The 12,061-nt window shown below is 48.1% G+C and overlaps 2 protein-coding genes across 3 annotated transcripts in view; both read right to left on the bottom strand.

The window, feature by feature from the left end:
* Window positions 1-10,178, bottom strand: part of Poc1b (POC1 centriolar protein B) — an 86,677-nt gene extending 76,499 nt beyond the window's left edge. The window contains exons 1-2 of one of the 2 annotated variants that reach the window (XM_038314451.1): window positions 10,058-10,178; window positions 9,470-9,554 (exon numbers count right to left, since the gene is read on the bottom strand). In XM_038314451.1, the coding sequence (XP_038170379.1) occupies window positions 9,470-9,554; window positions 10,058-10,072 (100 nt within the window). In that variant the 5' untranslated portion in view covers window positions 10,073-10,178. The remainder of the gene's footprint in view (window positions 1-9,469; window positions 9,555-10,057) is intronic. The other variant, XM_038314450.1, reaches the window with a different exon arrangement.
* LOC119803274 (polypeptide N-acetylgalactosaminyltransferase 4-like) lies at window positions 5,309-9,213 on the bottom strand. Its single transcript, XM_038314449.1, has 2 exons — window positions 8,621-9,213; window positions 5,309-8,521 (listed from the first exon to the last, which is right to left on the bottom strand). Exons 1-2 carry the CDS (start codon window positions 8,926-8,928, stop codon window positions 7,180-7,182), a joined length of 1,650 nt encoding a protein of 549 aa, XP_038170377.1. The 5' UTR covers window positions 8,929-9,213; the 3' UTR covers window positions 5,309-7,179.
* Window positions 10,179-12,061: the final 1,883 nt, after the last annotated feature.

The following is a 12,061-nucleotide window of genomic DNA, read 5'->3' as shown; positions in this document are numbered from 1 at the left end:
AAGATCCTGTTTCAAAGCAATAAAAAGACTGAGAAATAACACCTGGCATCAACCTTTGGCCGCCTGGAAATGTGTGCGCATGCGCACACGCGCACCTACGCACAATGGAACTGGTAAGTGCATACACCACACACACGATGGACATCGCAAGGACAAAACCAAGCAAGGCAGAAGTGGCACCTGAGGGATGAGACCTGAGGCTGTGCTCTGGCCTCCGCAGCAGTGTGCATACGTGTACCCCCTCCTCCCAAACAGCATCTGACCTATACAGCAGGGGAGATGGAATGTGTGGGGAAGGACAGGGTTGTGTTAGTGTCAAAAAAGGACAGATCTCTAAGTGAGGTGTCCAAGTGGGGGATCGGGCAGAGAGATCGCATGCACAGGGCAAGATGTAGTTTTTTAAATTAATTTTTCCTTTTATTGGGAATAGATCCTTGGTCGGGCGGCGGCAACGCACGCCTTTAATCCCAGCACTTGGGAGGTAGAGGCAGGGGGGATCTCTGTAGAGATCTACAAGGAAGAGTTCCAGGGCAGCCAGAGCTACACAGAGAAACCCTGTCTTGAAAGACCAGAATAAATAAATAAGTAAATAAATAAATAAATAAATAAATGAGAATAGATTCTTTTCTCATATAATATATCCCGATTCCAGTTCCCATCCTTTTATTCCTTCCAATTCTTTCTCCCACCTCCCCTCCGGATCCATCCCCTTTAAACATATTTTTAAAATCCCTTGCCAGCGTGTCGAAGGGGGAGGTTAACAATAGCATGCTGCTTGTGTGCAGAGATATGTGCAAAGTGGGTGATCCTGGGTTTGTAGCGTGGCGGGAGGTGTTTCTAGGAACTGTCACTGGCTCAAAGATTCTCTCAGAAATTCCAGAGGGGTTGGATTTTGCCTGGAGAATGTAAAGGGATGGATGTGGGAGTGGCGTGCCGTCAGCTGCGTGGTCAGCTGCATTTGTGAGGGGCCTCAGTGAGGAACGCGGGCAGGCACAGGAGCCCTGAGCTGAAGCTCCTGAGAAAGGCACGGGGATGTGGAGCAGTTCCTCGGGTTAGGTGTTGAACATGGATTTAGGAAGCAGACGGTCAGGGTCTGCTGCTGGCACAGTCCAGCATGTGACACGAATGGAGCCGCTAAAGAGGCCTGGGGACACTGGAGAGGACTGGGGACAATGTCTGGAGAGAACTGGGGACAATGTCTGGAGAGGCCTGGGGACACTGACTGAAGAGGCCCCCTTTCTCACTCTCCGTTCACCACCTCTCTGCCCGGCTGACCCCTCCAGCATCTTACTCCACTTAGGCTTGCCTTCTGCCATCCTATACACCGGCTCTGTCCCAACCGTTCCAGTCCCTTGCCTGTCTCTCTGGTCCAAAGCTCGGAGCTAGGAAGGGCTCAGCACAGGCCACTTACTCTCCTTCTTCTGCTTCTCCCCGTGACCAGTTCCTTTCCTGTGACCCCAAATGACCTCTATCTACTTCCACTCCCACAGGTCTCCTAGCAAACCCTCACCCTAGCTTGAGGACGACCATCCTCGCATGCACGACGGCTTTTCTGACGGTCTTCTGTAACAGCTCGGGAACTTCTTTACTATCTTTTTCCACACAGTAGCCATGATGATAAGTTCAAAGCATAAATCAGATCTTAAACCCATAGACCAGATCCCTAAATACACTTCCGTCTCCTGTGGCTGTCATCAGAGACCACAAACGTGGAAAGTTAAAACAACAGAAGTTTATTCTTCATGGTTCTGGAGGCCAGAGGTCAAGGTGTTGACAGAGCAGTGTCCCTCCAGAGGCCCTGGGGAGCCCCACCCCCTCTCCCTCTGGGCCTCCTCTACTCCGACTGCCTTGCTGCAGTCTGTGCTGGCCTCTGGCTTCCTATGGCCTTCCCTTATCTATATTTTGTTTGTTTGGTTTCAGGGGTTGGGTCTCCCCATGTAGCCCAGGCTAATCTAAACTCTCAGTAATCCTGCCTCGGCTTCCCTAATGCCAGGGATTACAGGCACGTGCCACCACCACGCCTGCTGGCTATTCTGGGTTTTCTGCTAGAGCCCATGTTTCATTCTGCATCCCAGGCCAGCCTCGCTGCCCTCACAGTGGTCCTTCCCCCTGAGGCCCTCACGGCGGTCCTTCCTCCGCCTTTCCATGCTGCATGGCAGGCGTGACCGACTGTGCCATTTTGTCTTAAGGGCATTTGTGACAGAATTTACCACTCAGACTATCTCACCTCAAGATCATAAACTATGATTATGACAATCTTTTTGCCTGTAAAAAGACACATTAGAGGTTCCAGGGACTAAAACTGAGGCAACTCTTCTGTAGGCCCACCAGCCGCCATTTAAGTCCTAGCAAGTCCGGCTGCCCACCCTCCAGCTCACCTCTCCCGTACTGGGCTCTATCCTTTATGAAAGTTTCCGGCTTCTCTAAGACAAGGTTTTCCCCACCCTTGGCCTTTTCCTACACTGCTCCTCTTCTGCTGTCTACCTAGCTGAGTCTTCAGGGCTCCGGTTAAGAATTACTTCTGTGGACAATTACTCCTTTAACTCTTGCTCCATTTGGATCCCCCCCTACCGTGCTGTCCCTTTTCCTCAGTGCTGTTTCTTTGTTCCGTGGAGGCAGAGTTAGTTACACAGGGATTTGTGGGCTGTTTGTCTTTCCCACTGGACTGTGAACTTCATATCATTTTAGGACACACATCTGTTTTGTTCTCTCTTGTATGTATATTTAGAGCATGTGATAGCACGGGCTAAAGGAATAGTAAGTCAACAGTCCCGCCCCCCCCCCCCCCCCCCGTTTTGAACTCCAAAGGTAGGACTTGGAATACTGAGCAGACAGCCGGAACACCTCTCACCTATTTCAGATTTACTGCGCCCTGCCTGGGCCGGGCAAGCCATAAAACTGAGCAAACAGAAAAGGCATATCTGATTGCTATTAGTAAATTCTAAGGACTTCCCTGGCCATCCATTCTGCCACGGGTACAGCTGGATAAGTAAGGTCTTTGTTCCTTGTTCTGTACTCTCTATACCTCCTGGCCAAATGAATGGATGGCAGTTTCTCATGATTGCTAGGAGGAACTGATACAGACTGACGTTCACCTTCGACCTAATACTAAACCAGAGGATTAACATATGTATTTAAAAAAAAAACCCTCTTCTTTGGATGCCTGTAATTCTCCAGCCTCTCTTCTTCTCCACCAATAATTTTTAAATTGAAATATAATTCGCGTACCATAAACCCTACCCTTTGCTACACGATTCAGTGTTTCGTACCAAGTGGAATCACTGCCACTCACTCCAGAATGTTCTCATCACATTACTCTTCCCTCTGACCAGAAAAGGAAAAGCCTCAATGAGCAACCATTGTCTACCCCTCCCTCTCCTGAGCCCTGGAACCACGAACGTCCTGCACACAGTCTGTCTGTCCATCTGTGAGTCTGAAACATGGACGTGACATGATTTACAGAGTTGCACAGAGCGAGCACCTGCATGTATAGGAGCTTTCTGTATGTGAAAACAAGCAGAAAAAAATGCTCAATATTTCTCGTGTGTGTCCTTAAATGTGGTCCCAGTACATCTGCCAAGGACAGGGTCCTCAGAATAAACACTCTCAGGACAACACAGCTCACTGGAAAGTGGCAAGGGTATAGGAATACTCCTGAAGAATCTCTTTTAAGAGATGAAGCAGGAGGATCAAAGTCCAAGGTCATCCTTGGCTACATAGCAAGTCCGAGAACACTCTGGGATTCACGAGACCCTGTCTCTAAAGAAAAGGGAAAAAAAATCGCTCATGCTACTGGCTGAAAGGTACCTGTACTCGTGGACAGGAAAGAGTGGGAGGTTGCGGGTTAGGGGACAAGCGTGTTATTTTGAGCCCATGATTTTGAAAGGAAGAGTGTCCACGTGTCCTGGGAACCACTTATTTCCTTGTAGAGTGGACAGGATGGGTCCCGGGGAGCCTTCTCATTTCCAGTTTGTACATACATAGCTAATGCATGACAGTGCTGACACCACTTCTGGGTCACTACTGGTTAGCGACTTCTTGCGCGGCCAAGCAGGAAACCTGACTTTCTAAATACCCTATCTGAACTTTCAAGTAAGGAAAAGAACCGCATGTTTATGTAACTATCACGCCACAGTCATGAATGTGTACACAGGAACTTTGCTTCTACAGGCTAAAATCATTGGAATCCGTTTGCAAAAATAATTAGGCATACGTACCTTGTATTGCGTGCCCTAAAATACTACTAACAAAAAGAAACAGACACTGCTCAAAACGCATGCATCCAAACCTCAGTTTCTGATTACTCAAAAATGCTATTATACTAACATTTAAAAATGTTATTAAAATAACAATTCAAAAAGACAAGTCAAATCTAAATTTTACTCATTAAAATTGAGACCCCAAAAGAACTAAGAGTATACAACTTAAAAAAAAAAAATCTGACTTTGGACTATTTTAGTTTGCTAACATCAGTGCACACGCTAGAGCCGACTATTGGCTAAGTAAACACGCTTTCCCTTACAAACAAGGTATTTAAAGTTAAAGGAAGCCTTCTGAGGACTACATTATCATTCTTTAATAAAAACAGCTGCCAAGCTGCTTCTGTAGATAATCTAGTCACGGCACTGGCCAGCAAACAACAAGATGGAGACTCCTTGCTTACCAAATGCTTTGGTGGCATTTAATTTAAGCACGCCAATTCGCTTAAAGGATCAGCCCCCAACTGTCTACAGCAAAATAGAGAGCTTGGGTAGGTAACAATAAATTGGAAATAAGAAGAGAAAGAATATTTGCATGCTTCATTAGGGTGTTCTTTTGGAATGAAAATGGAGGATACCTACAACAAAAACACAACTCTTTCTTTTGTTATAAATTATAGATATAAATAAGCCACCAGCCTAAAGAGTCATAACCACCAATATAGAGAAAAAGGTAAACACAGAACTAAATGCTTTAGTCTTAAAAGCCTTTCTCTCTTTTGATAGGGCATCAAGATACTAACATAATAATAATTTCAATATTCACTTCCAGATTGCAGCCATAATAGGGGGCTAACAAGAACAAAACGGCAAAAAGAAAAATTTTGCAAAAAAGTAAAAGAAAAATTGTTTCAAGAGGACATGGGGAAGGCAAGAGGGCATTAAGGAGAATTTCCTTCAGAATGAGTTTTTTTTTATGTATTTTACTTTAATAACGTAAGGGCCAAGCATTGCCCACAGAATCTGGACACACCTTTAAACTTTAAGGTTGCTGGAAAACTTACAGAAAAGCGGAACAGATCTTCAAAGAGTCACTGAGAACAAAACAGTCACAAGAACACACAAACTTTAATTTCTGACATGGTCACCCTAAACAATTTGCATCAATTCAAGGTTTACAAGGCTCCCTTTCTCCACCCAGACTGTCAAGTGAACACTGAAAACAATCTTCTTATGAGTTCCTGAGGATTGGTTCACTGTGGAGCACGCATTTTTCATACCACAGTCAAGGAACTGGGACTCGCTCCCAAATTTAGCCTGTGACTTCTGGATAAAACAATAGTAAGGGACCAAAAAAATGTCTGAAAATGTATTTACTTCTGAAATCACTTAGTTTGGGAAAAATGTCTTAAAATGTATTTACTTCTGAAATCACCTAGTTTGGGAAACATCCATACTCTTAGTGAAAGAATTACTTGGAAAGTTTAAAACTTTTAAAAAACAAAACCAGTTCAACAACTGTCAAAATAAAATGACTATAAAACTAACATCCCATGCACTGAGAAACACACTTCAGGTGAGCTCGGCTCATGGAAGCTTAAAATCCGCTTCTCCGTCTTCCAAACTGAACACAGCTCAGCGGCTTAGTTCCACCTATGTTAAAAGCAAAGACTCAAAAGTGTTCCTTGAAATCACAGTGGGTGAGTAGGGGACAGGAAGGTGTATAACTGACCCTTCCTATAGAAAGGGACCCTCAAGACCCAATCGGGCTATTCAGACAAGAGAACTGAGGCCCCTGCAAGATGAATGACTCAAGGCCATCCTTCTGCTGTGACAGCTGCCAGGCTGCTGGGTGTTGGCAATGCGCTGGCAAGCAGCAACCGACAACTACCAATACAGTCTTTCTTCCCTTGCGATCTTGAGAGGAGTCCTCCAGATTTCCAGGTGAGCAAGAACTCAGGCGAGCCGAACACTCTCCGCAGGCCTGGGCCCACTTTCAGTTTCACCCATTTCAGGGAACACATTTGGGGTTAACTGCAGAGAGGCCCCAGTCCTATTTAAGTGATTAGGCGCTAACAAAGGGAGGCGCAGTATTCTGAACAAGCCCCACTCTGGTCCATTCACAGCCTAAGGAAGGGCAGTCAGAAGATGCCCTGCACGCACAAACCCATTCACAGAGTGGACGGCTTGCAGAGCCAGCCATGTGAGGTATCGATATACAGGTCAGTTTACTCCAATAGCTCACGCTTACAAAGCACGGAATGTGTGAATGCCCCAGCATCTCATTTGGCCAGAGTCTAGGTTTCTGAGATAACTGTCAAAAAAAAAAAAAAAACAAAAAAAAAAAAACCTCCAAACTTGCATTTGGAACTGTCTCCTCTTCCAATGAAACATATATCAACCTCAGGCCTTTTTCTCAAGACCAAATTTCCTCTACTTCTATCTGATCAAAGACAAATTTGTTTCTAAAGACCTCAAACTTAATGTGCTGACTAAAAGAAATTCAAACCCTACATAATCAAAACAGTAATAGCATTAATTACACAAGCAATGAATTTACCAATCAGCATGAATCATACCCCATTTTGCTTGGGCTTTTACATTCTTTAATATTAAGTCTTGTACTCAAGTGTGCATTTTGTGGCGCCATGGGTCTGACGCAGGGTCTTGCACCCGCTGCTGAGCTACACCCACAGCCCACACTTAAGTGTTTTGTGCATCTCAATTCACAGCAGCTTCTTTAAAGAGAAGTAGGGGACCACATCCACAAAGTTTTTTAAATAGAACAAGCCCCGAGGAAAGAAGGCACTTTGAAAGATTAAGCAGCGATGCTCTGAGCACCCACATGAACCGTGGCTTGCCAGTGTTCTCAGGGCCAGCTTCTGGGTGACTTCTAGGAAGAATACAATCATCACTGGGCCCTCTGACTTTCCAGAGGCTACTGTCAGCTACCAAACAGAAGATGCTCTCCTGGTATTGTCTATTTCTCAAAACGCCAGAGCTGATTTTTATCAAGGGCGTTACATGTTTTCATCTGCACACTGGGTCGGCCTTCAGCTGTCCGGAAAGCAGTAAGGCACAGTCCTGTGTGAGGGTGAAAAATCGTGCCGTCTTCTTTAAAAAGCCAAATGATGTTGACGGGAGTAGGGAGACCATCCTTGGGACAGTTTTGCATCCCTACGTGAGTCTTTTGTTCGGGGACCTCCGCACATAATTCAGTCACAGAATTAAATCGGATTTCTTTGTTGGAAGTGTATTCAAAGAATTGATTGCCTCCTTGACCGTGGCATCCAAACAAGGAAAGGTTAGCACCTGTCGGGTTGCTGTCGGGAGCATTATAGTCTAAGCACTCGGAAGAGATGCCCATGCTGCGAATAGCTCCGTGCCAGCCAGGTCTATCCTCAGGGACGTGTAAGTTAGAAAACACATTTTTCAAATACCAGTCGAAGCTCTGGCATCTCAGCCGCTCCCTCAGCAGCTTCCTTTCAGAAATATCGCCATAGGCCTCCTTCCGAGCTGGAGGGTTTCGATTATAGAAATGCTCTTTGTATTCGTCCATCCAGACTTCGGCAGCCCTCGCCGTATTCTGTAGGAAATTGGGGCGAGCATATGGCGCCCGCTTGGGGAACACGTGGCCCACATGAGAACATGGGTGGATCTCCAGTTTGCCGCCGCACTGCCAAACCCTGAAAGACAGCTCCAGGTTTTCACCTCCCCATACTTCCATGCCCGTGTCGTAGGTTCCCAGGTACTGAAAATACTTCTTGCTCACGGCAAACAGGCCTCCTGCCATGGTGGGTGACCGAATGGGATCAATTCTTGATGTTCGCCTATCCCGTTCATGTTTGGGGACAGAATGCCACTGAAATGTTAGGCGCCAGTCAAACCCACCAATCATGGGCTCCCCAGTCTGCATGTAGAATTCAAAAGTATTCCAATCGATAGTATCAATAACAGGGCATACGATTGCTGTTTCATCGTTACTAATTCTTTCTAAAAGTGGCTCCAACCAACCAGTGTTACACTCACAGTGGCAATCCAGGAACGTGAGGACATCCCCAGTGGCAAAAGTGGCCCCAATGAGGCGGGCCCGGACCAGCCCCTCTCTCTTATTCGTTCGAATCAAGCGCACTCTATCGAGATTACTGATGTAAGTTTCGAGTTGCGACTTCAAATAAACTCTGTCACTCAAGTCATCGACCAAGATGATCTCCTTCAAGAGTACCGCGGGCGACGTTTCTAGAACGCTGTGAATGGTTCGAAGCAGAGTGGACCAGGCTTCGTTGTAGAAGGCGATGATAACGGAGGTGGTGGGAAGCGACCTGTAGTGGAACGTCTTGGCTTTACACTCGGGCATTCTTTTATCCTCTATGTGGCGGTGCAGGGAGATCCTGTCACTGACGTAAATATTAATGGCATACCTCTCAATGAGTTCTTCTTGCTGTTTCAGTTCACCCTCATTGAGCTGCAGTTTGCTCGCTCTCCCCCATTCTCCAAGAGCATGGGAATCTGCAGGGGGCTTTATATAAAGAGGCTGAGACAAATCCTCTTCCCCCGTCTCAAGGTCCGAGCGCCGCCTTGGCCCCAGCTCCTTGGCAGGGCCGGCTCCTGGGGAGGCATACAAAGTGGAGACGGAGAACTCCACCAGGATATAAGCCAGTGTTAAAAACGCCAGCAGCAGGCAGCTCTTGCCTGCCCAGGTCCACCTCACGGCCATCCGGATCCTCATGGGTCGTGCGTAGACGCGGCCACCCAGCCAGCACGCGGGGGAAGTGCTGCGGACCCAGTAGCTGGAGTTCCCGGCTCAGGTAGGGGCGACCTTCCAACCACGTCCCTCCTTTCATGTAGGCGCTCGGCTCCTTCCAGGACACCGGAGTTTCCCGGGGGCCACTTAAGACCCCCGTCCCCCCCCTTGCTCCTCGGCCTCCGGTGCAGCTCAACTGGTCGGTCCCCACTTCCTCCTGCTCGTCTCAGAACTTTTTCACAAACTCTCCAGCCAATACTCCACCCTCCCCAGGCCGATCACAAACCCCTCCCCTTCCCACTCACTCCTCCTGGTGGTTAGTTCACGAAAGTTGCCTGTCAAGCCCAGACCGGCAGCACCGGGACTGAGCAGAAGGCCAGGGGACCTGGAGTGGTCCCATGTGCCCCATCGCGCCTGGCTCCCTCAGTCAGGGACGAACGAGAAGGAAAGAAAGGGCTTCTGCTAAGTGATCATTGCTTACCGTCACAAAAAGAAAGGAAAAGGAAAAAAAAAAAAGACGACTTACCAAGTTGTTTGCTGTTGGGGCTGAAGTCCACGGAAGTGATCGCAGCTTTGTGGCCTTTAAAATAACGTTCCAGAATCGGGTCATCCTAGGATGGAAAGTTGGCAAGTTTTGAAAGCAGGTGCAGAATTCGAACTCTCGGGATCAGAGGCCAGCGTTGCCGGTCCCCCGAAGCCGGAGAGAACCTCGCCTCATCGGTGGGCATCGAGGGAAGCGCGGGCATCAACTCCGGGGTGACAGGCACGGGAACTGCCCGTGCCCCCAACCAGAGGAGCCCCCAGCACAGGCTCCGGAGCGTGCAGCCCAGGGACCCGCCCCGGCTCGGAGGGCCGAGCCGCCGGTGCACGGCGCAGGCTCCCGCGCCCTTTAAACCTCCCAGGCGATTCTGACGCAGGCGTGTCGCGGAAGGCGGCCGGGAAGCCGGGGGTCCGAGCTCCGGGAGCCCGGGAGCAGCGCTCACCGCCCCGCCTGGGCACGGCGCTCCCGGTGCCGGGCGCCGAGCGAGCGATCGGCCGAGCTCCCGGGCCGGGGGTCCCCCCCACCTGGCCCCGCTGCCATGGGGTCGGCTCGGACAGCCGGCGGGAACCTTACCCGGACGGAGGCCATGCGGGAAGCGGGCAGCTCCGGGACCTGCGGGAGCCAGGGAGGGGTGGGGACGAGGGGGGGGGGGGACCGTGCGGCGCCCGGAACCGTCAGCCCCGAGCGCCGGCGCCTCCCGGTCACTACAACAACGGCGGTCCAATCAAATCCCGCGCTCCAGGCGTGGCCAGACGAGCCCCGAGACGCCGGCCGCGCGGTGGACAGGGGACGGCCCGGCGGGAGCGCGCCCGTGCGGGGTCCAGCGCCCGCACATAGCGGAGCCCGCGTGCATCCGAGGTAGCGGACTCCCGGGTTGGTGCGCGGGGGGGACCGGGGAGAAGCCTGGGGCGAAATGGGATCTGTGGGGGGCGAGGCGGATGTGAGTCTGTGATCGATGGCATCAGAGTTCCATTACACCTTAAAGAGACCGCGCCCTAAGCGCGCAAACGGATCCGATCCGCTACACCTTGTGAAGACCGGAGAGGGAAACTGGGAGGTTCAGGCATATGCTCGTTTCTGTAACAGTGCATTCAGAGGAGCTAAGTACCAGGCGGAAAACTTGGTTTGGTTTAATTACAGGGTTTTTCGTTGTTTGTTTTTGCACGTGGTGTAGCTACAAATGCCGGCAGCTCGTGATGAATGAAAACTACACCCCAAGGTTACTATAAGGGTTTCCACTGTAGGCTTTCTTACACATCTGTGCTTTGGCAGCATGAGGTCAGTAAAGCTAGAAAATGTTGTCGGTGGCAATTTATAAAAGAGAGGTCACATCTAGATGGTTCTTCAAAGCCTTTGACGCCAAACGACAATAAAACCTGCCCTGAAGCATAAAGGACTTATCTGAAAATTATATATGAAACAGAGATTCTTGGCAACAAAATGTCATGATACCTTGCAAGATACATGTTCTATGTAAATGAAAGATGTCTTAATTACAGGTTCTCTAACGGGCTGTATTGTGATTGCATTTAGTCTTAACCACTATGTAGCAATTAAGTAGGTAGAGAAAGTCTGCAATACAGTATTAGTTTAACACATGGGTGGGCGGTTGTTAAATATCTTTTGTATATTTTACCCCAAGGGCTACAAAAAAACAAGACAAAAGGGGCAAAAACCCTGAAAAAGCCAAAATATTTTCCCCGCCTTCAAGAACTTGCCATTCTTGGGATGGTCTGTAGCTCAGTTGTAGAGTGCTTGCCTAGCATAAACAAAATGCCCCCCCCCACACACACACCTTCACCCCCCCTCGCCTCTACCGCCAGTACCCCACCAACCCAACCTGGCACTGGGAAGTTAGACGTAGGAGGATCAGAAGTCCAAAGTCATCCTTGGCTACATTGGAGTTTCGTGCCAGTCTGGGATACATGGACAGATAGATACTCAGAAATCATGGCAATTACTCAGAAATCAAACAATTTACTTATGATCTGGCAAAACAGGGGCCAAACATCTGTATTCACCAACATTCATAGCAGCATTGTACAAAGCAGCCCAACTAGAAAAACAAAGCTAGAAACAACTAAGTATCCAACAGATTAATTGGTATTTATACGTAAAAAGAATATTATTTGGCCATAAAAACAAATGCAATTTGATACATGCTACTAGTTGCAAGGAAGCAAATAAACTAGAAATAAATAAGATCACGTTGTGTGATTAAATTTGCATTAGATAGCAAAATAAGTAGATGCTTATTTCTTGTATATTTGATTACAGTAAAATGCTCTAGTGTTAGAAACAGGAGAAACCAAGACTTCAGGATTTCTCATAGCTGTGTCTAATTTGGGACACAGCAGATCAAAGGGAAGAATGTTGGAGAGATTAACTCAAAAGAAAAGAAGACACGAGTATAAGGTTTTTCTAAATTGAGTACTATTTTTGGAATCATCAGTTTGTCACAAGTAAGAGTGTTTTTTTTTTAAATAAGCAAACCAGAAAGCAAGGAGATGAAGCAAGTTATGAAAGCATATGTCTCACTGTAAACCTTCCATATATCTATGGTAGATATTCCATAGC

The sequence above is a fragment of the Arvicola amphibius genome, chromosome 17, assembly GCF_903992535.2.
Source record: "Arvicola amphibius chromosome 17, mArvAmp1.2, whole genome shotgun sequence".
Lineage (NCBI taxonomy): Eukaryota > Metazoa > Chordata > Mammalia > Rodentia > Cricetidae > Arvicola > Arvicola amphibius.
The sequence above is the reverse complement of the archived record's forward strand: the minus strand, read 5'-3'. Positions and strand labels throughout refer to the sequence as shown.

Bases quoted from the DNA above. Each gene is read 5' to 3' on its own strand.
- LOC119803274 (XM_038314449.1), bottom strand. From the start codon at position 8,928: ATGAGGATCCGGATGGCCGTGAGGTGGACCTGGGCAGGCAAGAGCTGC. The intron at 8,522-8,620 runs GTATGCCATTAA...GTTCCACTACAG, and splicing joins CAAGAAGAACTCATTGAGAG to GTCGCTTCCCACCACCTCCG.